The 24,020-nt window shown below is 52.1% G+C and overlaps 11 protein-coding genes across 11 annotated transcripts; 5 read left to right on the forward strand and 6 right to left on the reverse strand.

Moving 5' to 3' along the window:
• Positions 1-463: 463 nt before the first annotated feature.
• On the forward strand, positions 464-1,902 carry PG994_005493 (uncharacterized protein; the record flags this gene model as incomplete). The annotated part of the gene is made up of 3 exons (XM_066856902.1): positions 464-532; positions 663-982; positions 1,038-1,902. 3 exons carry the CDS (start codon positions 464-466, stop codon positions 1,900-1,902), a joined length of 1,254 nt encoding a protein of 417 aa, XP_066716171.1.
• A 1,111-nt stretch (positions 1,903-3,013) lies between these two features.
• On the forward strand, positions 3,014-3,502 carry PG994_005494 (uncharacterized protein; the record flags this gene model as incomplete). Its single annotated transcript, XM_066856903.1, has 2 exons — positions 3,014-3,106; positions 3,155-3,502. The coding sequence occupies 2 exons, from the start codon at positions 3,014-3,016 to the stop codon at positions 3,500-3,502; spliced, it is 441 nt and encodes a 146-aa protein (XP_066716172.1).
• Positions 3,503-4,013: 511 nt separating this feature from the next.
• PG994_005495 (glutathione synthetase ATP-binding domain-like protein) lies at positions 4,014-6,231 on the reverse strand (the record flags this gene model as incomplete). Its single annotated transcript, XM_066856904.1, has 4 exons — positions 4,014-4,080; positions 4,365-4,792; positions 5,608-5,883; positions 5,938-6,231. 4 exons carry the CDS (start codon positions 6,229-6,231, stop codon positions 4,014-4,016), a joined length of 1,065 nt encoding a protein of 354 aa, XP_066716173.1.
• Positions 6,232-6,823: 592 nt separating this feature from the next.
• Positions 6,824-8,678, reverse strand: PG994_005496 (uncharacterized protein; the record flags this gene model as incomplete). Its single annotated transcript, XM_066856905.1, has 3 exons — positions 6,824-7,785; positions 7,985-8,445; positions 8,488-8,678. 3 exons carry the CDS (start codon positions 8,676-8,678, stop codon positions 6,824-6,826), a joined length of 1,614 nt encoding a protein of 537 aa, XP_066716174.1.
• An 857-nt stretch (positions 8,679-9,535) lies between these two features.
• On the forward strand, positions 9,536-10,385 carry PG994_005497 (uncharacterized protein; the record flags this gene model as incomplete). The annotated part of the gene is made up of 2 exons (XM_066856906.1): positions 9,536-10,270; positions 10,344-10,385. The coding sequence occupies 2 exons, from the start codon at positions 9,536-9,538 to the stop codon at positions 10,383-10,385; spliced, it is 777 nt and encodes a 258-aa protein (XP_066716175.1).
• A 669-nt stretch (positions 10,386-11,054) lies between these two features.
• On the reverse strand, positions 11,055-11,521 carry PG994_005498 (uncharacterized protein; the record flags this gene model as incomplete). The annotated part of the gene is made up of 2 exons (XM_066856907.1): positions 11,055-11,207; positions 11,279-11,521. The coding sequence occupies 2 exons, from the start codon at positions 11,519-11,521 to the stop codon at positions 11,055-11,057; spliced, it is 396 nt and encodes a 131-aa protein (XP_066716176.1).
• Positions 11,522-12,259: 738 nt separating this feature from the next.
• Positions 12,260-13,999, reverse strand: PG994_005499 (uncharacterized protein; the record flags this gene model as incomplete). The annotated part of the gene is made up of 1 exon (XM_066856908.1): positions 12,260-13,999. One exon carries the CDS (start codon positions 13,997-13,999, stop codon positions 12,260-12,262), a length of 1,740 nt encoding a protein of 579 aa, XP_066716177.1.
• A 1,571-nt stretch (positions 14,000-15,570) lies between these two features.
• Positions 15,571-16,608, forward strand: PG994_005500 (uncharacterized protein; the record flags this gene model as incomplete). Its single annotated transcript, XM_066856909.1, has 1 exon — positions 15,571-16,608. The coding sequence occupies one exon, from the start codon at positions 15,571-15,573 to the stop codon at positions 16,606-16,608; it is 1,038 nt and encodes a 345-aa protein (XP_066716178.1).
• A 1,058-nt stretch (positions 16,609-17,666) lies between these two features.
• PG994_005501 (uncharacterized protein) lies at positions 17,667-18,566 on the forward strand (the record flags this gene model as incomplete). The annotated part of the gene is made up of 2 exons (XM_066856910.1): positions 17,667-18,098; positions 18,372-18,566. The coding sequence occupies 2 exons, from the start codon at positions 17,667-17,669 to the stop codon at positions 18,564-18,566; spliced, it is 627 nt and encodes a 208-aa protein (XP_066716179.1).
• Positions 18,567-18,757: 191 nt separating this feature from the next.
• Positions 18,758-20,365, reverse strand: PG994_005502 (uncharacterized protein; the record flags this gene model as incomplete). The annotated part of the gene is made up of 3 exons (XM_066856911.1): positions 18,758-19,357; positions 19,419-19,480; positions 19,591-20,365. 3 exons carry the CDS (start codon positions 20,363-20,365, stop codon positions 18,758-18,760), a joined length of 1,437 nt encoding a protein of 478 aa, XP_066716180.1.
• Positions 20,366-21,544: 1,179 nt separating this feature from the next.
• PG994_005503 (uncharacterized protein) lies at positions 21,545-22,918 on the reverse strand (the record flags this gene model as incomplete). Its single annotated transcript, XM_066856912.1, has 1 exon — positions 21,545-22,918. The coding sequence occupies one exon, from the start codon at positions 22,916-22,918 to the stop codon at positions 21,545-21,547; it is 1,374 nt and encodes a 457-aa protein (XP_066716181.1).
• Positions 22,919-24,020: the final 1,102 nt, after the last annotated feature.

Below are 24,020 nucleotides of genomic sequence, written 5' to 3' on the forward strand. Positions count from 1 at the left end.
GTCATGAGATAATACGTCAGATTCCTCATCTGATCTCTGCGCCACGCGCCGCGACCGTCTCGATCGGGCAGTAAGTCGTCGAGATAGGGGGTGCATATGTAGGCTCTTACTTATTATTCTTGTTTTCTGCCCAAGTCGTCAGGGTCCTCGCCTCAAGTTTGTTTGATTGCCCTTCTCCAGATCCCGGCCCTAAAACCCCTTCGAATATTTGGACCCCTTCCATTTTCCACTGTGGAACCTCCAGTTCCTTTCTCCAACTATTTCGTAGAGACGACGTATCCCTGTGCAGCTCAGCTATCAACCGAACTCGATATCGATATCAACGGCTCAATCCCCCAGCCCACTACTTTAGTGGAGATCTTGCAACGCTCCTCCTCTACTACCATACAATAATACACCTCGTCGAATAGACACTTGTCGTCGCAAACACTTCCTAAGTTACCTAAAGGCCCTTGAACGAAACATGGCGGATAGCGAGACCCCGGTTCAGAATCCCCAGGCCAGCGGCGCCAGCTGGACCTCGTTCATCAAGGTATGTCTGCAGCTCACCGACATGATGCGAGCAACGGCATCTATGTGCCGACTACGGTCGTATGACGGGCGCTGTGTACTGGGTCAACTTGTGTAGAGTTGCCTTTATTAATTTCTGGGTCTACCTGTAGTCTATCGCTTCCTTCAACGGAGACCTCTCGTCCTTAACCGCACCGCCCTTCATCCTCTCGTCTACGAGTCTTACCGAGTTCAGCTCCTACTGGTGTGAACACCCGACTGTTTTCGCTGCCCCGGCCAAGGAGAAGGACCCCGCCAAAAGAGCGCTCCTCGTGCTTAAGTGGTTCTTGACGACGCTGAAGCAGCAGTACGCCAGCCGGAGCGAGCAATATGGCAACGAGAAGAAGCCGCTGAACCCGTTCTTGGGAGAGCTGTTCCTCGGCAAGTGGGAGGATGCCGCCGGCACCACCGAGCTGATCAGCGAGCAGGTCAAGTACGTCCTCTCCTACCCCTCTTCCCGTCAGCAGCGATGACTAATCTAGGCGCAGTCACCACCCTCCCGCGACCGCGTACAGCATCACCAACAAAGAGTCCAACGTTCATCTCGAGGGCTACAATGCCCAGAAGGCCTCCTTCTCCAAGACGATCAACATCAAGCAGATCGGCCACGCCGTCCTGACTGTTCCCGACCCGAGCAACCCCGCACAAAAAGACACCTACATAATCACCTTGCCCTCCCTCCATGTTGAAGGGCTCCTGTTTGGATCGCCATTCATTGAGCTGGATGGCGCGTCATACATCACCTCATCAACTGGTTACACTGCCAAGGTCGACTACAGCGGCAAGGGCTGGCTTAGCGGGAAGAAGAACTCGTTTACCGCAGTCCTTCACCCTACTGGCAAGGAGAAGGAGGCGCTTTACAACATTTCGGGCCAATGGACCAAGGCTTTCGAGATCCACACCGGTGCTGCCAAGCACAATTCGAGCAGCAACTTGATCGAGTCATGGGACCCTACTTCCAATCCCTTGACCAAGCTGTCCGTCGCCCCCATCGAGCAACAACATCCCCTCGAGTCTCGCCGCGCCTGGTCCAAGGTTGCGGAAGGCATCCAGCGCGGAGACATGGATTTCGTCGGAAAGGAGAAGTCCAAGATCGAGAACGCGCAGCGAAACATGCGCAAGAAGGAGCAGACGGAAGGCCGCGACTGGGAGAGGCGCTACTTCAAGGCCGTGGAGGGTCCTGATGCCGCTCTGCAAAGCCTTGCCAAGAACGTCGGTCTCACCGCCAATGGCGACTCGGACAAGACCGGAGGACTCTGGAGGTTCGACCAGAGCATGGCGGACAAGGCGAACAAGCAGGACCTGACCCAGGCAGACAAGGATAAGATCGCGTCGGAGCTGCTAGGCCAGTAGAGAAATAGATATATGTGGCTGGGATGAGCAGACTTTGGCCCGCCACAGAGGTAATGCAGACACACAAGCAGGACAGACAGAATACCTAGCTGGAATTGTTTTCATTGATTAATCTTTGGGTTCTTGTGTGCGAGAGATCCCTCACATGAGCAGTCTTTATTTGGCTGCCGCCAACGAGCCACGGTAGTCCTATCAACCTGATTGATTTGTTGCACATACATAATGTCTCATGTATAATATGATCTACATATTATAACGATTACAACCTAATGTATAGGACTGCAGCATGCTCCACCTTAAGACAGACAGACGGGACCATAGCGCTGACTGTTGAACAGTAGGTTGCATCAGAAGCGGCTCCATCAATACATCACCCGTGAATGAACCGGGCTCCCATGGCTTTCGCCTGGGTATTCACGACAAGGTAATGGGCGTCTCGAAGCTTGTTCCCTGCTCCCTTGCAGCTTCTTCATTCCTACGCTGACTGGTGTTGAGCAGCTTGGCTCTTTCCCCTTCGATTATGGTGTCGATGGACGACGTCCATGCGCGAATCTCTCTCCATGACTTGCCGTGGGTGCTGGACAACTTGATCAGGTCGCCCAGTTTTGCGGAGACGGCAAGGACGAACTCTACTGCCTTGACCTCGGCTTCGAACTCCTCTTTGGTGAGTCGTTGCTTCTTGTTTGCGGGTTCGGCCGTCTTGGCGGTGACAACTGTCTGTACATTCTTCTCCGCCACAACCTTCCGTTTCTTGCACGGGCGCAATTCGATTGCTGGCCCCGGAGCTTGCGTTGGCGCTTGGACTGGAGGTGCCGGGGTCGCTTGGATCGAAGGTGCCGGGATCATTCGGACTGAGGGTGCCAGGACCGTTCGTACTGAGGGTGCCGGGGTCGCTTCTTGAATGAGAGGAGAAAGTTGGAGGAGAGGAGCAGGTTGGATGGGGAAAGCAGGTTGGATGAGAGGAGTTGCTCGAATGAGAGGATGAACTTGGCCACTATTGGTATGATTCCCATTCTCTTTGGCGACTGGAGCAGGACATGTCGACGGGATAGTACCCGTAGCTCCTTGTGTTTCTAGTGCGTTGTTAGCATGTTCTCACAGCGTGACAGGAATGGGAGAACCTACGAGCTTGGGCCTTTCTAAAGCCTTCGTCTATCAAGCGAGCTTGGACGGCTATGGGAAAGCTCTCGTCCCATGGGGCTTCGTTTGAGTTGGGCGATGGGAACTTCATCCGAAACCCCAACTTGCGCAGCCGGAACTCTTCTTGTCCGTCGTCCTTTTCGGAAAAGGCGGCGGCCCAGGCCATCATCTCGACGCTCCAGGAGACGAAGTCGGCGGATATGCATCCGTCTTCGATCGTCCGCTTCCGGAGCGCGTCGCTTTCATCGGTGGCCACGAAAGTCTGCGCCAGGTTGCTGTAGCAGTGAGCGAAGAGCTCGGCGATCCTCTCGTTGATGTGGTTGGGCTCGAATCCTTTCTCGAGGAGGCGGCCCTGGATCTGTCGCACGACCTCGCTGCGACGGGCTTGGTCGCATCCGAAAATAGCGCTGCCATGCTGGACAGGCATATTGAGGGACATTTTTCTCAACGGCGATGGTGAGCTAAGGTGACTCAAGGCGGGCAGTGTGGTTCTGTGGCCGAATTCACACCAACGGGTGCGTTTATTGCGATGAAGACCAGCTCGGGTGACCTTTATAATGAAGAGATGTGCGAAGCAGGACGGCGATCTTTATGATAACAGAGGTGCAAAGGAAGACGGCGATCTTTATGATTAATGATGAAGAGAGGTGCGAAGGAGGAGAGCTTTGATGATGGATTGTGTGTGATGCAATCGTGTGCCGCTTGTGAGAGTGATTGTTCTTATGTTCGTTGTCAAGAGCAGCAGTGTGTTTAAGCAAGCAATGCACATATGAGAAGACAGCAGACTGTGTCCAATCGATTCTGTTCTTCAGACAAGAGAGGAGGTAAGCCAAACGACGTTCCAGACCATGGGAGGCCTGGAGTAGCTGAAGCAAATAACAAGGCCAAATGTGACGTTAAAGTGATGGTGCTTGGATAAACCCTGTGAAGCGGCGTGTCTTGCAGAAGTCGTAAATAACTGCCTTTGAATCTCAGAATAACAGAGAGTAAGGCTCGATGAGCATCAGCAATAGGGTCACAGCAGGGTCACAGCAATAGCTACGAAAAGTATCCAGTGTAGATATAACTTATGTAATTGATTACATGATGTATCCTTTACCTCATGATCCAAACTCAGTGCTGGCAGTCTCGTCATTATATCCATCTTTATTACTTTCAACGTGGTTCCTCTGCTGTTTGGATGTTGAAAGCCTCACGTACCTGATCCCCAATCTCCAACACCCTTCTTCTAGACTTCCTCAAGACCACCACAAACGTCGCGATTCTATCTTCCCAGAGCCTATCACCCCTGCCATCTTCTGGTCTTCTCAAAGTAGACATACCTCATTAGATCAGGACGCTTCTGCTCCAACACGACCGAAAGGTTGTCGTACGGGTGGTCACAGCCTGTTCGAACATTCACGAACACGCAGTTCACCCACTCTGGTGACACAACGCCCGCGAGTGGGAATGGCCGCACAAGTTTCCGGAACCGCTCCCACTCTCCTAATGGACACATCATGTACAGAGCATCGTAGTCTATGCCATGAGCCTGCATGGCGCAAAAATTACCCCACATCGACGGAGGCTTTGGCTTGACCTCGCGCAGTACGACAGTCGGCTCCTCCGTTGGCGGTGTCGGTCGCGGAACCAGATCTACTAGGTCGCTGCTGCCAGTGCTGTCGTCAGCCTCTGGTAGCGCCGACGCGTAGTGAACGGACGAGTTGCGAATTTGCGCCTCGGCGTGGAAAATGCCATCGCGTACCCCGAGCTAGTTATTATAGCCCATGAGTATATTTGCTATCATGAATGAATCAGAGCCTTCTCTGCCGTCTCCGGTAAGGCATGTGTAATAGCTAGTAGTCCCTTAGCTCCCCGTCAATCACAAAACAAGATATCGGACTTTCCTCCTGCAGAACACCTCTTCGTTCTTATCACTCAAGTGCCCAAGAGAGAACCCTGTGCGACTGTTCGAACTTCGAAGTAGGGCAGACTATTGGCAATCAAACCGCTACGGTGGGGCTGCCTAGTCAGTTCGCTGTGCAATTGGTCAGATTTGACCCTTGACCCCCGTCGACCGCTGGATAGGCTCTGAGTTACTGCATCCTAAATTGACGACAAGCCTCTCCAGAAAGAGAACACGAGCATGATTGGGCTTAAATAGTACAGAATCCCACTTCTCCTTTGTTTCTATGAATGATCTAGAGAGTACGATATGGTGTGAGTCCAGAGTGGTAAACCGCTGCATTCAGTAACTACGCGCGTAGGTTACAGCACCCGGCAATCAGTTGGAACAGGTAGGCTTACGACAGTTTTCATTCGCCCTCTAGGACATGGTGAAAAGAACATATTGAGCATCTGATACATTTCTTCAGCTGCCTCCGATCAAATTGGCTCGTCTATGGCCTAGCCGCCTCAGTCCACGACTGGAGCTACGTTTTCCTGTAGCCAACTGTGGCAGCGTGGGATTGTTCGCTCTTCCTATCAATTCGCCAATCATTTCGGGATCTTGTACAGATGAAAGAGGAACTCGCCCCACTTTGTAAGACATATATAATTTTATCGCCCTCTCTTTCCCAAGAGAACCAGGTACTTGTCATCGCCATCGATGCCATCGCTCCAGCGGTCAAATTCCTTCTTGTTACCCACGGAGTCCCAAGGGAGGGCGTCGGGTAAGAAGCGCACCTTATCGTCCCATAGATCCTCGACTATGCGTACTAGTTGATTGGTTTCTGCCTGCTTGGCCCCGATACACTTGTAGAGCGTGTTGATCACTTGTCCGTTCTTGACCATTCCGACATGGATATCCTCCACATTTGCTGTTTGCTTCGGGATCGAGGTGGCCCAAGGGTGTTGGTATTCCTGAGGCATGGGATACTTCTGGACGAACTGCTCTCGGATCTAAGTATCACAGACACCATCGTTGTCTCGCAGGTGCTCCCAGATATGTGCGTCCACGCTCCACGCTGCGTAGTCCTCTGACAGGAAGCCAGCTAGACCAGCTTCGCGGCGGGGATCGCTCTCCTCCAAGGCGAGCAACCAATCAAGGAACTGCTTCTCGGCCATGGCGGTAAGCTTTGGGAGAGCGATTTGTCGAACACTGGTCTCAGTATGGCCGAGTCGTGAGAAATGGTCCAGTGATGCATCCAAGACCTCCTGACGACGGGTCTTGGCCGATTCTGATGTGAGATCCTTGGAAGCCGTCGACATCTTGTTATTTTGGCCTGTAGAAGCAAAATCTGGCTGCGTAACACGATGGAAAAGACACCATAATTTGAAATGAGTCCAGAATTTTCACCCCAAGAGTATAGAACTTACATCTAGATGACTGTACGAAGTAGCCGAAGAAAATTGGTATTGTTGACGACGATCATGTGGCTGCCAGGGTGGTAGTTTGGTTTTGCGGGCATCAAGTGATTGGTGGTATAGCGGGTGGAAAGTATGATGGCGAAAGACCTGACCTTTTCGGGGAGATTTTTAATAGATAACGTTAAAATCATGCCTTAGAAAATGTAGGGTACCTATATTAATATGCATCTTACAATGCAAGCATGGCTTCTAGTTAGACTATTAAATAAATATAGGAATATTTCTTTTCAACCTTCTAGTTACTACCTAAATCGTTTTAAAACTTGTTCATTTATTAGAAGCTGTGTACGAAACTTCCAGTAAACTCACGAAGAGGCGAAGCATGACACGCATCAAAAGGAAGACACCAAAGGGTCCGAGGTGAGAGATATATTTCGTATCTGGTACCAATGTACCTCTCTATCTCACTTCCTTGATACTCTCTAAACCTCTACTAGTTTCCCTCAACCTGGCTGGCAAGCTTCTTGAAGAGTTTCGTCACACGATTTCGACCACCAGAAGGCATGTGATTTTGGATTTGGCCCTCGATCAGTTTTAGATCGTCATCTTTGTGCAAAGTACCTCCGTACATCTGGAGAAGCTTGCAAGCCCTGTAGGAATAATTGTTAGAGAAACACACCGCCATGGGGCTTCTTGTTATCCCATTGCTGAGGCCCGAGACAGCTTGTTGGTTAGGATCAGCACCGGCGTCCAGCAGCTTCTTCATGAACTCCAGAGGTTGCTTAGATGAGGTAACGAGGAGGCAGGCAATTCCGAGGCTAGTCCAACCCAAATCATCGACGCCATCCACTCGGATGCCGGCTGCAAGAAGCGCTTTGACCTTTCGCTCTGCCGCGTTACTTGTGTCGTCGCCAAGACTGATCTTGTCGCCTGCTCTTTTTCGTAAAGCTTGGGTTGGTACTTGTCCTCGATTTCTCCTTTCCGCATCGAGCCCATTTTTGCCGTCTTTCAAATACCACAGCAGCAAAGAATTGCCAGGTTCTTCGATGTTACCGTGCGGGAGGCGCGTTTGAACCTGTGCCCCCTTTTCTAGAAGCAGTTCCATCAGTATCAACCCTTTCTCTCCAGCCGTATACATGAAACAAATCTCCAACAGAGGTTTCTCAGAACTCAAGTACGTTTGACGGTGAAGGCAGTTGATATTAGCACCACCAGCAAGGGCGGTCCGAAGAACCAAACGCCAACCGCACAAATTTTCGTCTTCGATATTCAGACTTAGGTACAGCTCCAGGATTGCGTCAGCAAGGCTGCATGTGCCACCGTTTGATTCTTGAACATTTGCTCCAAGATCGACTTTCCATGAAGCTTGCGTCAGGAGCTGACAGGCCATGCTGATATTCGAAGGAAACTGGAGGAGTGACAGAACGACAGAGCTCATGTCGGCTCCTAGTTTCTCTGAAGAGCCACAGTGTTATGATGCCTGCTTTTGTGTGTGCAGCACATTGTGCGGCAGTCAGCATCATCGGCGATCTCCCCATAGACCGTTTGGCAAAGTACGGCGCCTTGCTATCAACTGGTATTAAAGCGGTCGTGACGCAGTACCGGATCAAGTGAGCATGTCCACATATCGCAGTGGTATGGAGCACGCTGAAACCTTCTGCTTGCTCAGGATCCCATAAGAGAGTACTTTTAGCGTTGACCAAGAGTTGGACAATGGGAAGATGGCCTTGGCAAGTCGCCATATGGATAGCCGACTCAAAGCTCAGTCTGGTCCAGGTGTATGAATTGTATTCATCCATATACAAACCCTGTCCCGAACGTTTCCCCGGGTCCACTTCGTACTCGGCGGAGTATCCAATCCTATTGGCGTCTGCTCCGTTCTGGAGAAGAAAGCGGACAGTTTCCTCATCACTGAGTGCCACGGCCGCATGAAGTGGTGTGAAGCTCAGATAATAGCCATTGTGAGTAGGTATGGGGATTTTCCACCATTCTTTCTCTTTCGACAGTTCAATTTGTACGTTCATGTCGGCAGATTTGCCTTTTGCAGTGGTTCCTATCCCGACGATATCACGCATTGGCTGCAGAAAACCGTGGAGTACGGCATGGACCAAAGCACTAGATCTTCCATAGTTGATGTTATCCTCGTAGAGGAATCACTTCCATATTCCGTGAAGCTTCTTGTTCGCAAGCATGACACTCAGGGCAGTTCTTGGACGGTCGTTTGGACTGTCATTGTCAATAGCGTTGAAGATCATTTGATGGATCTCAGGAGGGAGACATATTCGTTTTGGCGAGAGTTGCCCATGATGTGAGGCTTTGGCCGGTCCAGGGATCGTCTGAGAAGACATTGTAGGATGCTATTTCCTTATTTCAGAGCCGATGCTTGCAAACGTCCTGAGGGAAACCACTGGAAACAGGCAGTGAGGAAGAAAGGGAAACGTGCGCATCGCGCTCTCCTGTAAATTGTGAGACTAGCTTACCCAGATGTCACCAATCTCGAGGACGTGGATGGAGCGGGTGGAAGGAAGGCTTCATGCAGGCCGTCGAATCAGGCTCTTGATCGACAATGACTGGAGGCAATCGAAAATTGATGATTCGGGAGCTCGTCAAACGTTTATGAGTTGAGAAGAGGGGAAGCTTCGGGGAAGATGCTTGTTGCAAAAGAACGCCCAGCTGCAATTCCTTGTGGACGCTTTGGTAAAGTAATGAACTGCTGTAAACATTTGATTGAACGCACCTACAAGGAAGTGTTCTGGTCGTGTACCCGCCTAGGCTGTCAGATTATTCAAATGCTGGATGCCATAGGGTGCTAGGGAAGGCAAAATCAAGAGGAAGGAACAATGGCACTTTTATTTCACCAACGCGGATTGACGGAAGTTGCATTGAACGGCCAAAATGATTGTATGCTTTCCCAGCCCTTCTGCCACCTGAATCGGCCAACTCTCCATCACCATCATTTGACATTCCCATTCCCATTTCTTCTATTGCTCAGCCCATCGCCACTATTGTTGTATTTGTTGGAAAGCCTTTGGATTTATCCTCAACGTACATAGGTTTACTCCCATCTCTCCGGTAAGTCCTCTGACACCCTCGTCGCTTCTACCACGATTGCTTCTTCCTAACTGGCCAACACTGGAACGCGTACTGATGCAAATCACTCTAGCTAGCGACTGGCTGTTTAAACCACACAGGACAAACCATCAAGATGACTCACACTCCGCTGCATCTCAGAACGGACATGGCTCTGACCCGCCGCAGAAAGGTTTTCGGCACGGCTTTGGCAGTCCTGCCCGCCCTTCTTAGCATCACTGTGGACGAAGTTCAACCAAAGCTACGACAAATGGTGGCCGAGGCTGAGGACATCATAATTGGCGACACTCTTGGCAGAGACGAAACGGACACTCAGCGCCATTATGCCTTGATAGGCGGCTGGTCCCATGACTATGTCGCCTGGCACGTGGATATCGAGATTTGGGCCAAGGTATACAAGGAATCGGGTTTGGATGTAGACGGGCCGAGCGAAGCATTTTGCAACCTATTCTCGGAACCTGTGCAATCGGCATACCCGTTCGACACCTGGTTGCCTTTGGTGACGGCCGAGCTCGCGGCCCAGCCAGACGAAAACATGCCGAGCCCACCTGCAGACCTCAAATGTGAGGAAGAGGTCTCACAACCTCGCATAGAGGATATTGCCCCTGAATATGTGGAGGAGGATCCCATCAATGCCCTTGAGTCTCAGAAGTCTGCCATATTGCGGGCCTCGAAGTGGATGACTACAGTCGATATCATCCCCGAAGGCGGACTGAAGTATGAGTGGCTGGCGGGGTGCTTGTTGAAGACACTCCTACGCGGCAAATGTTGGACACTGCTGGAGGGCGCCATTGCCAATGGCCAGCTGGACTTGTGGTTTTGCCTTGGAGCTCTCGAAAGCGCGAGGCTAGTGGGTGTGGGGGATGAATACCAGTGCCAATGCGCCTCTGATCGGTGCCTTCAGCTGTCTGTACAAATGCCAGACACGACGCCTGCGATTCCGCGAAGCCGCCCGCGCTGTTTAGTAGTGGGCAAACGAGTTGATTTAGGAGTAGATGTACGTACTCAATGAATTATTACCTACTTACCTCTGCCGTGCTTGTGTGTTCAGTGATCTTGTACTAGGTGTCCAGGGACGTGACATGACGAGTCTATACATACAAGCAGAAACGAGGAAACCCCTGGAGTTTGGCTCAGCATGGCCGGACCATACCTTAATTCTCCGATACCATAGGCTATCCTGGAGCACAAGTTGACTGAGCTAGGAAAGTTGTCGTCCAGACCGACTGCACAGGTTGGCTTTCGCTTTGGCGGAGTTGGGAGATCACAGTATCCACTGCGCAATCGTGTCACGACAAACCATGAACCACAGAAGAGCACGATAGCAGAAAGAAAATACATTTTCTGGTTGAGCGTGCAACTAATGAATTTACAGTAGCTATGGTTCATCTATCAGATCGGTCATCGGCGCAGCAGTTCTTAATGACAGACGTGAATAACCCGCCAAGGCCTTTGTGCTGGTCTGTTCCAGTTGCGGAATACCCACTTGCATCATTGGACAAGGGTATCGGGTACCATATCGCCTGCTGTGTGATCTGGCATCATTGAGAGAACTCGCAGAAGGTATTGTCCAGTCTTGGCAGCTCGGGCATTAGCGACTTGTCGGAGACGCGACAGCAGTCATCCGCAGCATCTTAGGAGTCGATCTTCATGGCGTCCTGACTGTCCTCGGCCACGGCGCCCTGACCGTCTCTGGCGACGGCTTCCCGACTGTCCCTGGCGACGGCGCCCCGACTGTCCCCGGTGACAAGGGTGAGGCGCTCCATGGCCTCCGCCAGCAGTTTGTTCTGTGTTCCCGCGATTTATTAGCGGCGGCACCCAAATGTGATCACCATGGCGTGCGTTTAACAAGACTTACTTGGCGTCTGCGCTCTGACTTGGCGATTCGGGTAGCAGATCGCGGGCGCATCGAAGGACCCTTCCCCTTCTTCTTGCTTTTGGCGATCGCGGAAGCACTCGGAGTCGGGTTGGAGCGAAGGCGACCAGCCCAGGCTCCCTTTTTGCCTCGAGCACGAGCACCTTGTTCCTGGGCGCCATCGGCAGCGGTAGTGTCGGCAGCGTAAGCATCACGCGACCGATTATTCTTCGACTTCTTAGCCATTGCGAAAGGGAGCAATAAGTTGAGAAGCTGTTGGGATCTCAAGCGAGGTGTTTTTTGCAATTGATGCTGGCGACGGAGGAAGGTGTTGCGGGGGGTGAAGACTTTTTGTTTGAGGTGTGTGTTTTGTGAAAAGGAGGTCAACAGATGCAGTCTGGCGCAAAAGAGCTTTTGCATGAAAACCTACATATTTCGAGGTGCTTTCTATGTGCCTGTTTTGAACAGTCTCCTAGCCACCGGAGCTGCACACATTGAATACCCAACCCCGACTGGATTGCATATCAAGACAATTTCCTCTGTCGGCGCCACCTGAAACCAGCGTCTTGATAATCACATCATGTGATTGCGTCGAGTTTGCTCCAGCCTCACATTCAAATTATTTGATGCATTTTCTGAGCTCAGTTCATTACGGCTTAGATCTCCATAAATAAGTTAACAATGAGTCGTCATCTTACTATAGCCATTTACATCACCCCTGCTGGGGATACAGTGCTGTGCGTGTAAGTTATTACGTGATGAAAAGCTTTGCGGGGTGCGAAGTGGACGACTTGGGACGGCCTGCAGCAACACGAATAACCAGAAGACGTAACAGTATTATCTATTCTCAATGCTGTCAAAGCAAAAGATGTCGCTGGATGCAAGACTCCCTTCTAGTCAACCATGCACCTAGGTCTAATCCAACATCACTGCCTGCCAGTCTTTTGGCCAGCCAGGTCTCCAAGAAAACTCTCGAATCGGAAATCAGAGAAAGTAGGCTCCATCGATCTGATTTCTGAGATCATCCGGCATTTGATCATAACGTTCATAGACGTACGTCATACGATCGGAAACCCCGAAGCATGTACCGCCTCGCCGAAGAAAGATGCGCGCAACGTCATAGTGCCTGCCGACCAGTGCTCGAAAGAGATAGCTAGGAGACGAGATAGAATCAATTCTAGCGTCAGGCTCTCTGGAGGTTCCAGAGTCGACAAGAACTTGGAGCAGCGAGAGTTCGGCGGCCCTCGGACCCATTCGAGCATGGCTTTTGGATGTAGCAAGCCTATATACTAACTCGAGTTGAAGAAGCCCATAGCTCTTGTGCCTAGTGAGGCAGGCACCATGGTCCAGAATGAGTTTCACCTTGTATACTGCAATGCAGGGGCGGGAGGGGATTCCAGCTAGAGTTTGTGACCCATGAGCTCTGGTCATCCTGAAGTCGTGACGAAGCTCGCTACCCAAGTAAAGTGCTTGCACATAAATATCGATAAGTGATTGTTCGCCGCTGGGTCTACGCACTCGGGCACCCCCCTCTATGAGGTCTTGAACAAGGGCTCCATTGTCGTTTTCAAGGAGTAAGGCGGATTCTAGTAGATGAATGGCACCGCCACGTCGCGGATGTCTGGCCTGGACCTGGTAGTTTACATCTGCGCCTTTACTGATCAAGAACCGCACCACCCTCGTGAAATCCTTCCTCTTTTCTTTGTAAATCTTGCACCTGGTTATACAAGTTAAAAGCAGGGCGGTCGCTTGGTTCCTCGAAGGATCGCAGGCGTCAGCGCGGTTGAGATCGAGACCCATGCCTGAATCTTGTAACATCGCCAATACCTCGGAGATGGCGTCAGAGTATTCTGTCACGATGAGAAACCTGAGGACTTCGAAAATTTCATGGCCGAGTCCAGCTAAACAACGTAGCGATTTCGTTCTCTCTTTGGATGCAACAGCAGTGTAGAGGTAGCCACGCGCCGGGTTGTAATGGCCGTTCTGGACGAGATGCCGTATGAGGTCGACATGGCCGTAGATGATAGCAACATCGAGTATTGTTACTTCTGAATCTTGGTCAGGATAGGCATCGAGCGTGGACCCAGCATCGAGGAGGCGGCGGCTTGCCTCGAGATGGCCGGCGCACACAGCAATAAACAGCGGGGTGCACGATTTGCTGATGCACCCTATAAAAGCGGACCGTATTCCTCTTCTACCCATGAGCATAGGCATAAACCTCTCTTCCAAAGATCTGCCAAGAACACCGTATTCCGCGCCCTTGGCGATGAGCCATTGTACCGCGCCCGAATGGCCCCCAGCTGCAGCCCAGTGGAGCGCTGTGAACGAGTTTTCCGCTGGGAAGGGGCATAGGGATCGATCTTCCAGGGAGCTGCCGATGAATATTTGACCCTGCAATGATCTGAACTGCACCCTGTTCAGTGCTGGAAGGCCTTCCTTCATGCTCGCAGCGACGCGCTCGAGATGCTGGAAGGCTGCGACTTCACCATTGCGCGAAATCTTGAACACAGCACTGCCGTTATCGTGTCGAATGTTGCGCTTGTACAGGGCGTCACCGTAGACCCCAAAAAGCCATTTGCAGGTTCTTATCAAGGCGAAGAGTGTTTCATCAGAGTCGCTTCTCATTGCAATGATCAGATGAAGCTCGGGGGGAAGCCGGGCCAATCTCGATGACTTTTGCAGGGCGAGGTCCTTGTCTCGATCGAGTAGGATATTGCTGGTCATCGTGGTGGCTTCTTGATATTCAACCAGGTTAATGGGGTCGGATTGGTGCTTCCGAGCATGTGAAGAGGAAATCGGTTGAAAACGTGCAAACAGCTCAGCTCGCCGAACCCGAGCACAGCGTCCAAGAAGAAGAAGCTACCCAAAAGAATGCTCAATGGATGGGAGAAGAAGTAATCGAGAAGAGAAATCGCAATGTTCCGTGTTGTCTGATTTGCGGATTTTTCCCGAGGCAGTTGAGCTGTGGTGCAGTCTCGACAGGCAATTGGACCAACGGTCAATGGTCAATGAAACGATGACATAGAAGGAGGTACATCATCTTCAAATTTTCGAGTCAAAAGGACGCGACTTCCGCAAGTGTGGAATGGTAATTACTCTGGGAAAAAGGACTTTTCATACTGAGTTTGCAACAGAAATAGCCAAGCACAATGGATATCAAAACACATGCTCGATACTTAGAAAGCTCACCAACCAAAAGTATGAGGTTAGCGACTTGTACTCGCAAATATCTACAGAAATTTCAATCATTTGTAACAGTTAGCGGAATCTGAAGCTTCCCGACAAGTAGGTTGTCTTGCACAACCAAAGTAATGCATTGGATAGACATATCCGTGGTAGCTTCCCGAGCGTGTAAGATGCTACCCGAAGGTGTCATGTAGGTAGCAATACCGGAGAATCACCGTCAACTCCAAAGCTCTAGGATCTACCTAAACATAGAAAAATGCAACTTGAACATGATGGCGTTATGTTTCATCGCAACACCCATCACAAGCTCTTGGGAGAGTAACAGGAAGCAATTGCATTGCATGGTGCCACCATCTGAGATGGCGATTTGAGACTAATCCATGCATTCGGAACCAAATTACTGGAAGACCTATCCATCCATCAAAATCTACTGAATCAACACAGATATGAGAGCGCTCGCACAACAATCTTGTGCTGGAGACAACCGGTAAAGTAACGTGTGTCTGAACCCCTGAGTAGCGCTTGAGGCTCTCAGGGGATTTGGGCAGATGCACCTCAACGGCTATCTCAAAACTCACCGTCGAGCCAGGCATCTTCTTATGTGGAAAGTTAATTTCAGCTTTCGTTTAGTGAAACCAAGAAACCCAATCTACGTGCTTAATTGATCGATCCTGATGAAATCCATCTGTGAGTCTTTAATTGATGCCGAGCTTCTGTGCAACCTCCTTTCAACGAACGCATTCTGGATGCTAGGCTTAGGGAGGGCGACTTCTTGGTATTTTATGATTGAAATTGATTCCTGATCGTCATGAAAGTCATCGTGCGATTGATGAGTGGTGCACGCAACTTAAGCTTTTGTTGTTTTTGAATCTGCCCAAGAAACAAGTATTTTGACCCGGCCCCGTGACGTCATGCTGCCCCATCATGACAACGTCCATCGAACCTGCAACACTCGCGCTCACCACACTTAGACCTCAACTATCGAAAACCCATTGCTTCAGCCCTTCTTAATTGAAACGATCATCAATAATTGCATTCCTTTGGCCTGCGCACTTGCTAATTCAGTTCCCCCATACCCCCACCGCGCTCCGGTCGCGCGAAACACTACTATGGACGCTCCTAGCACCTTTCCTCCGCCGCCGGACATGGCGAAGCGGCTCGCGTCCAAGCACTTTGTGGAGCCAGAGGGCTGGGACGTCGGGCAGACGGAGAACGACAAGCGCCTCAAGTGGTTGCACGCGGAGCACCGGCGCGCCATGGAGGAGTGCGAGGCGCGCCTGCGGGCCGTCGACCACGACCGGAAGATGTCCGAGGCCGAAAAGAGCATGGAGAAGCACCGTCTCTTCCACATGCGTGCCATGCAGGAGGCCGACATGCGCCTGGGCGAGGCGCAGTCCTCCATCGAGGCCCACCGCGTCTTCCACGCCGAGGCCATGAAGGAGGCCGACGGGCGCCTCGCCATGGCCGACGACAGCATGATCAAGCACCGCGAGTTCCACGCCCGCGCCATCAAGGAGGCCGATGAGCGGCTCGCCGCCGCCGAGGACAGCATCCAAGAGCACCGGAAGTTCCACGTGGCGGCGATGGAGGAGGCGGACGAGCGGTTGGCCATGTCCGACGACAGCATGATCAAGCATCGAGAGTTCCACACGCGGGCCATCAAGGAGTCCGACGAGCGATTGGCGGCGGCGGAGGATAGCATCCAGGAACACAGAAAGTTCCATACCCAGGCCATGAAGGAAGCGGATGAGAGGCTGGCCATGAAGGACGACAGCATGATTAAACACCGCGAGTTCCATGTCCGAGCCATCAAAGAGGCGGACGAACGACTGGCCGCAGCCGACGATAGCATAAAAAGCCACCGTATCTGGCACGTGGAGCAGATGAAAGAAGCCGATGAGCGGCTCAGCGCGGCAGATGATGCCATCGAGAAACATCGTATCTGGCACGCCGAACAGATGAGGGAAGCAGACGAACGACTGAACTCGGCAGACGACAGCATGGTAAAACATCGGGTCTGGCACAAGGAGCAGATGGATGAGGCAGAAAAGAGGATACACCTAGCCGAGGATAGTATGAAACGCCATCGGGTATGGCATGCCGAGCAAATGGTGGAGGCGGATAAGCGCCTGAGTGGGATGGGCTGAGGAAACTTTGCAGGTGGTTTCTGAATGTAATGCTTTAGTAATTTGTAATATCAATAAGCGGGTAGCATCTATATCGAATTTGAAGCTTCATTTTCCATATTCCACTAGGTCCCTATAAAATGTACATGACTTGTTGATATGCCTGCTCAAGTCTTTCATCGGGGTTGATTAAAACCACACTCTGGTGGCTTTATCAGGGACTCATAATACTCAACACTTGGATCCTTTTGCCTGATCAAATCACGACTTTGAATGAAACCAGACATTATTTGGCATCCTTTCTCACGACCTATAAAGAAGAAGAAAAAGAAATAGGTGTGTCGTGGCATTAGTGGTTAACATGCTACCGCTAAGTCTTTTGTTTTGTATGGGTTAGATTTGAACTCGAAGCCTTTTGAATAGGTTGTCCAAGCCAAATCGCCCATCTAGAGAAGCGCCCACACCCACTATACCAATCGGCCACCTGTTTGTTGAAAGATCAGGCATTAATTTGGATATCTAACCTCCCCCTCCAAGTTCGCCCCCCCCCCCCCCTGCGGCCAGAGGCTTCCGGCTACATGATCTTCTGCACCAATGACCCTCGTAAGGCAAAGGCCAGGGGGTGACTACGAATGGACATTGGATGGGCTTTGCCAGATTAGCGAGTCTCGACCTGAATCTTTTCAGCCACCGCCAATGAGAGATTGTGACCCGGGCTCAGCTGGGGCGCCCTAGCTTTCCTGGTCGGCACTTGCTGCAAGAAAGTCGTAGCCAATATCAAGACGAGTATCAGGCATATCATGCATACCAAGCGCGGGCACTCGCCAATCATAGTGACTAGCCCTAGATTTGAGCGCTGCATGGAGAGAGAAATGGAACTTGCCGCGGATGACTATTGACCGGGCGCCCCTCGCCACGGTTCTGATCAAGAATCCTGACGCTTATCTGTTTCGTCACCGACTATAACAGATCTTGTTCTTCTCTAGAGCTGCAATGAATCGAAACTTTGTTAAAGGCCGGCTTTTGATTCACGCAACCGCGAGCGTTTTGTGTCGGTAACACGATTCCAACTGCCCAACATGTCCAACAACACGACCTCGTTCAACTACACAGACGCCGCGGCCGACATCCAAGCCATCAAGGTCGACGAAGCCGCCTGTTACGCCCTGCCCTTCGGCGGCATTGGCTTCGCCTCGCACATGCTGACCTACTACATGGCGGCGCTGCTCGTCCTGGGCCGCCAGCCCCTGAGGCCGTGGAAGCGGCTGAGCCACCGACGCTCCGACATCGTCCTCGGCTCCGTCCAGCTCGTCATCACAGTCGTACTGACGTCCATCTCCATCCGCCGCTGCTGGAGGTCGTGGCCCTTCGCCACGCTGGGCGTCTGGATGCTCACTACATCCGTCTGCATCTCGGTCCTGCCCATGATCATGTCCTTCGTCCACAACCAGGGCTTGGAGGTCGAGCGTTGTAATAAAGCTTACGGAGACAAGGCAGGGGTAACTGCAAGGGTACGTCTTCTGCTTACCCTCCTTGATATGAGTGAGACTGAGAACCAGACTGATTGTGACGATTCTAGGTTTCCTTGCCTGATCTGGCTAGCCCTCCTCTGGATATTGGGATCACTTGCGGGCGTCGCTGGCACCCTCATGATCTCGTTACCCCACTACTTCGCTGAGTTGATCAACCACCGATTCGGGCCCCTATTCATCCTAACCTCCGTATTCGCTGGGCTCCTGATGCTGCCCCTGATACTCATGATATGGTCTTGCTGTGTCCTGTAGGCAAGCGCCAAGTTCGTCTCTGGCACCATTATCTACGTGATCTTGGCAGTGACGGTACTGGCACTGCCCTGGATGTACTGGGCGTTGGGGATGATTACAGGGAACTTGGCGGGCATATCGAGTGGTGATGCCAAGGCCCTGTACTTTGGGTACGTCGTGGCCAAGAGGTTAGGTCTGCTGTCACTCTGGAAATGATGGCTTGTGTCATGAATAGCTTTGTCTTAACGCTGTTGTTCCGGATGTGCTACCATTGCAAGTCCTGATTTTATGGGTCTATTGGCTAGCTGTAACTATCAACTCAAAATCCAATCTCTTTTTACACACTTCAAGCCAACTAACTGCGGTCTGGAAAAAGAATATCTGTTGGTTCGCTGGACACCCGTTGACTACACGACGGGATAAGGCACGTGAGCCCAGACTATTGCGTCGCCCGTCGTTGACTTGTTGGTCCCGATTGTCTGCCAGAGCATCTGATTCTGGTTGTTGTATGCGAACACATGTACCTCAGAGACCTGAGCAATAGCCTTAGGGTGACCCACCAGCCCGCTCGATATGAGAGTCGTAAACCCATCTTCGGGCCTCCATTTCCCAGCCACGCCGTCGTATGTCTTGTATAGCAGGGCACCATTCTCTCCCAAAGCAAAAACGTCTATGCTATCGGAGCCCGTACTCACCGCGTCGGGCTGTCCTTGGATCCGCGTGGTGCCGCTGATCTGGCTCCACCCAGCAGCCCAGCTATCATTCTCATAGGAAAGGTGCCAAAGACCACCATTACCGCCGCGGGTAAAGACGTCGAGCCTTCCGGGCTCACGCGAGACCACGGTAGGCAGTACCGTCGCAAAGCCTTTCAGATTTTCATATTCGGCCCACTCATCCATCTCAGTCTCTTTGAAGGTATGTAGGATATGGTTATCCACAAGTGACACCGCGAAAACGTCAAGGCGCGAGTCGTCCCCGGCCCAAGCCACCACCGCTGGGGTAGCCCACTTGGGATCAAGTCAGTCTTCAAGCATTAATTAGAGTTCGCTTGAAGGAGGATACTTTTACCGTGTGCAAACTTGGCCCGTCGTCGCGAATTGGTAAAGCAGCTGACCACGGTGATCCAAGCTCTAGATGGAAGTAATACATTGCAGCACCATGGCTCCCTTTTCCCATGCAGAAGACTTTCACCATGCCTTCTGATCTTGCATATTGGACCATCGTTGGTGCGCTCAGGAACTCAAGCTGGAACTAATATCATCCCAATTGTCAGGACCCTCCGGCAATAAAGGGTTGTCGTTGTCATGGAACTTGTGGCGCCAAGTCGGGGCAGCTGTACTGCGGGTATGGATTTCGGTTCGGGGAACAAAGCTGGTGTCAATTGGGACCAACTGAAGAGCGCCAGCAATATAAGGAGCTAGGTTAGTGTCGATAGAGCCGCCTACAAGTGCCATGTCCTTGCCAGGTGGTGTGAAGTCGCTCAGTGATGTCGCATTAGAAGAACGCCACTTCCGGTAGATAGATTGCGTGGTGTTTTTAGTCAAGGCGTAGACTTCAAGGTGCGGGGAACCCCATGAGATGGCTGCGGGAGCGAGACCGGGAGAGACGCTTGTAGTAGACCCAGTCATGGCATCTGTTGAAAACAGTTCGGACAGACTTTCGTTGTTCCGTTTTGAGGCTCGCGAACCAAGAACACCACCAAGGACGGCTGCGAGGATTAATACGACACCAATGGCAGCGACTATAACAATCTTTCTTCTGCTCATACACGAATTGTCGGGTCGCCGTTCAGTATCTGGGTGGCTGACATGTATTTTATCCGAGTGAACCTCCCCGGCGTAGTGGTGTCCCAATCCATCGTAATGAAAGTCAGGCTGGACCGGGTACGAGTCGTTATGCGACTCGGAAATATGGACTTGAGGCACCGGGTGAGGGTAATACTCGGACTGTACCACCTCAAGCCCCGACTCGGGCTGGGTTTCCCGGTGTGAGTCGTCGAATTGTGCCTCAGTCATGATATTCAACCTTGTCATATGGATCTGAGATAAGTAGAAGAGTATGCGGTGATGAGCTTGGGGTCGTATTATTCCAAGCGTTCGATACTCTAAAGCTGTGGATAAGAAGCACTGACTGGAGCAAGACAAAGGTGACAAAATAGAAAGGAGAAAGGGGGAGGGGAGGGCAGGGGGCTTTAGTGACAAGTGATGCGATGGAGCTGAAGTTCTCGCTTGCGGCCGAGACACAAGTGTACCAATACTAATTACGATGCGCAATATCTTGGAACCCCAGACTCTTCCTCTTCTGACTCTTTGTCGTGGTACACATTAAGACATAGGTGTTTATAAATCACTGACCGAATGACAGAAGATGTCTTAAGTTTTTATATATACACATTATTGAGGCTTGCCTTGAAGATAAGCACGTCAAGTTCTGCATCATAGCAAAGGATAATATCCATGGGGCGTCGAATTGAGCCTCCGGCTTGAACTTTTGCCTCCATAATTCCCTCTGATTGGACTTTCCCAAGAATGCTTACACGAAGCGACTGTGGAACATTGAGAAGGTCTTGTGTCCCTCACCCATGGCAGATGTGTAACCGTTGGATCTGAACGACATGTAACGGAAGGAATGGGTCACCTCTTATCCAAGACACCTCAATCCCAGCAATGTAAGCATCACGTAAGCCCACGCTGTGGCACGATCGAGTGCAACAGATGATACAAAAAGTGGTCGCTAAAAGAAGAAAGAGAAATAATAGAAGATAACTGGACTGTGGTGCTATATATATTATAGTTATACACAAAAGGAATAGCTAGCATAATGCGATGGCTGTGATAAGGGGCTTACCCCTGTCTATACTGCGACACGCGCCAAATCAAACCTGACGGACGTTACCAAAATCGCCGGCGTCATGATGCTGGTGGGGTATGGGCTGCAGGCTTGGACGGCCAGGCTCGCACGAAAATGCAACACTGCCTCCGTATCTTGAGTTTTGAACGCGACGGTACAACGGTATCATGTTGAAAGCTGTGTTTATCTAGCTCAATTCTTCCAGGTGTTCAACCCCCATCGTTGTGCTTTATTCGTCCGGGGTCTAACACAATAGCTCATAAACACATACCTCGTTCTAGTCTTGTCTCCCAGCCTTGACATACTGGAACGAATGAATACTACACTCTTCGCAGTTTAGCCATCTATGTCACTTCGAATGTCATCATCTCTGACCGTAGCTTTTGCTTCTTCTCCAACTCAGAGACCCATTCACCTCGCATGATGCCATGCACAAAAGACTCGCCAACCCACTTGTGATACTGTACAGTAGAGCCCACTGAACCTCCTTCTCCCTTTCCACCACCCCGATGCAGCGCTTTCTCCCGACGCAGTATGAACGGCACGGCCCCCCCCGTGAGAACGCAGACGAGGTCACCCACTCGGCACCCCACCGGCGCCAAGCCCAAATAACCCCTCTTCGTGACCACAAACGCCCGCCGCGCGAGCCTGGAGACCGCCGGCACCAGAAACGCCATAGACCCCTGCACGTCTTCGCCCTTGCTATCCAAGAACCGATCGAGGCCGTCGCCGAACTCGTCGGGAGGCGGGCCGTTCCAATCCTCGTCTCGATCGGCGATGAGCGTGCGCCAGAACGCCGCCTGCAGGGCGTCGGGTGACCCGTACGGGTTGGGCTGGTCCCCCTCGATGCGCCGCTCGACGACGCGCCGCCAGGCCGCGCACTTCTTGTACAGGGCCCGGCGCCGCGCGGCCCGGCCGTCGGCTTGCAGTTGGGGCGTTGTCTCTTTCGACAGGTCGATCGCGGGGAACGCCTTGCGGGCCTCAATTTCGTCGAAATGCCAGCCATCGACCCGAAGGCAACACCGTCCCGCCGTTTCGTTCGTCAAGGATGACCCGGCTCGGGGTTCGAATGCTACTATCGCCCTGGTGTGACGGGGCCCGCAGGCCTGGAACGCCAACCGCGGCGGCTCTGGTGGCAAGGTAGTCCCGTCTTCCCTCGTCAACGCTTCTACTGCAGGCGCATGGAACACGAACGCCACATACCCCTCCTGCGGCGTGTACCAGTCCGGGCACCAAGACGGTAGCCCCCGCGTGCGCTTCCGCCACGAAGTCTGAAGCGGCAGCAGCGTCCGCTGCTCCGCCGTCAGCACGTGTACGGCGACCTGGACGTTGAGCAGGGCGTCCGACAGCCTCGCCGCGTCGTACTCAGCCGCAATGGCCCGCCGGGCGCCGGGCGTGGCCAGGTCGCGGAGCGCGTAGAACCGGTCGCGCGGCTGCGTGAAGGCGAACTGGTGCGTGATGCTCAGCCAGTCGAATAGCGGGCACGCGTCGCTGTTGGCGTCGCGGCGGTTGAGGGTCCAGGCCGACAGGATGTTGTTCAGGGGGTACGACCGGATCTGGCGTAGCCCCGGGACCTGTCTGGCGTGTTCGCGGCGTACTTCCTCCAGGGCCACGAAGTCGTCGATGGAGGTGGTCGCTTCGCCGCATCGGAACTCGGAGTTTCGAGACTTCAGCACCTCTTGGATGATCCAGACCCGGCCCCACCACGGCCTTGCCATAAAGGCGGCAATGGCGGCCCAGTCGGCCTCCTGAAAGGACCCCTCAAACCAGGTCGCGGCAGGTAGCCTACCGACGCGGCGCCCATCGTTGCCAATGGTCTGGACGCACCCCATGGCGAGGTCGCTGTCCTCACGAGCAGGACCGAGCCAAACGATGGTCTTGGAGGCACGCGCGTATATATCTCCCATTAGCGGGAGCTGGTGGTTCTTCTCGCTATTATCGGACTGGTTGATGCAGAGCGCGTCGATCCAAAGCCTCACGCGCTTGTGGCGTTCTCGGAGCCCGTTCAGGGCATACTTGAGCTCGGTCCATACCTCCACCGGGCTTGTTGCCCCTTGTAGCTGTATGGTAGTGTCTTCGGCCGTCCGTTGGCCCCAGGTATATGAAAGTGCCGTATACGGCAATGCGCCGGTGCCATAAAGTGAGCACAGGATAAGCGAACCAGTCAAAGGAGCTCCTGGCTCTCCGGAGTCTAACTCAAGCACCCGGATCGTCGACCTGGGCGCTTCCCTCAGATCGACAAGGTTATAAACACTTGAAGACATTTCTGATATATCTTTTATACGGAGAAGGATGAAGTCGTCAAGAAAGCCGAACCTCAGGGCGACAAAGGATACATATAGTGGAACTAATGAAGCCCAAACGCCACAGCTGAAAGGAAATGGTGACGAGGTTCGTTCAGCTGAAGATTATAGCCCCGGGGGCTGAGGGCGCTAGGCACGGGCTGAATATGTTAGCCCAGGTTACATACGCCACCGACCCTATAGGAGCTGACCCCCTCTAGTTAGATAATTCCAAAGTAGCTAGTTTGGATAGAGGACTCTATGTTCCTTGGCTCCGTATTGACAAGCCATGTGTGGGTCAGTAGCATCAATAGTGATGGGTTCTGTTCTGACGCCACCGCATAACCAGTTTCATTTTGATACCCTACCAAAGGCTAACATTTCTACCGACATTCTTATATGTGTTTAACCTATCATGTAGTAATTATGACATCTATACACATTCTATTAATATCCTACAAGTAGCTGCCAAACGCAAGGGGCAATCGAATCACCTCTGCGTACACACTCGAATCCAATCTCTTTGAAAGAAGGACCA

Source organism: Apiospora phragmitis (assembly GCF_038363925.1).
Source record: "Apiospora phragmitis strain CBS 135458 chromosome Unknown utg000006l:1.0-5683423.0:1.0-5690449.0, whole genome shotgun sequence".
Classification (NCBI taxonomy): domain Eukaryota; kingdom Fungi; phylum Ascomycota; class Sordariomycetes; order Amphisphaeriales; family Apiosporaceae; genus Apiospora; species Apiospora phragmitis.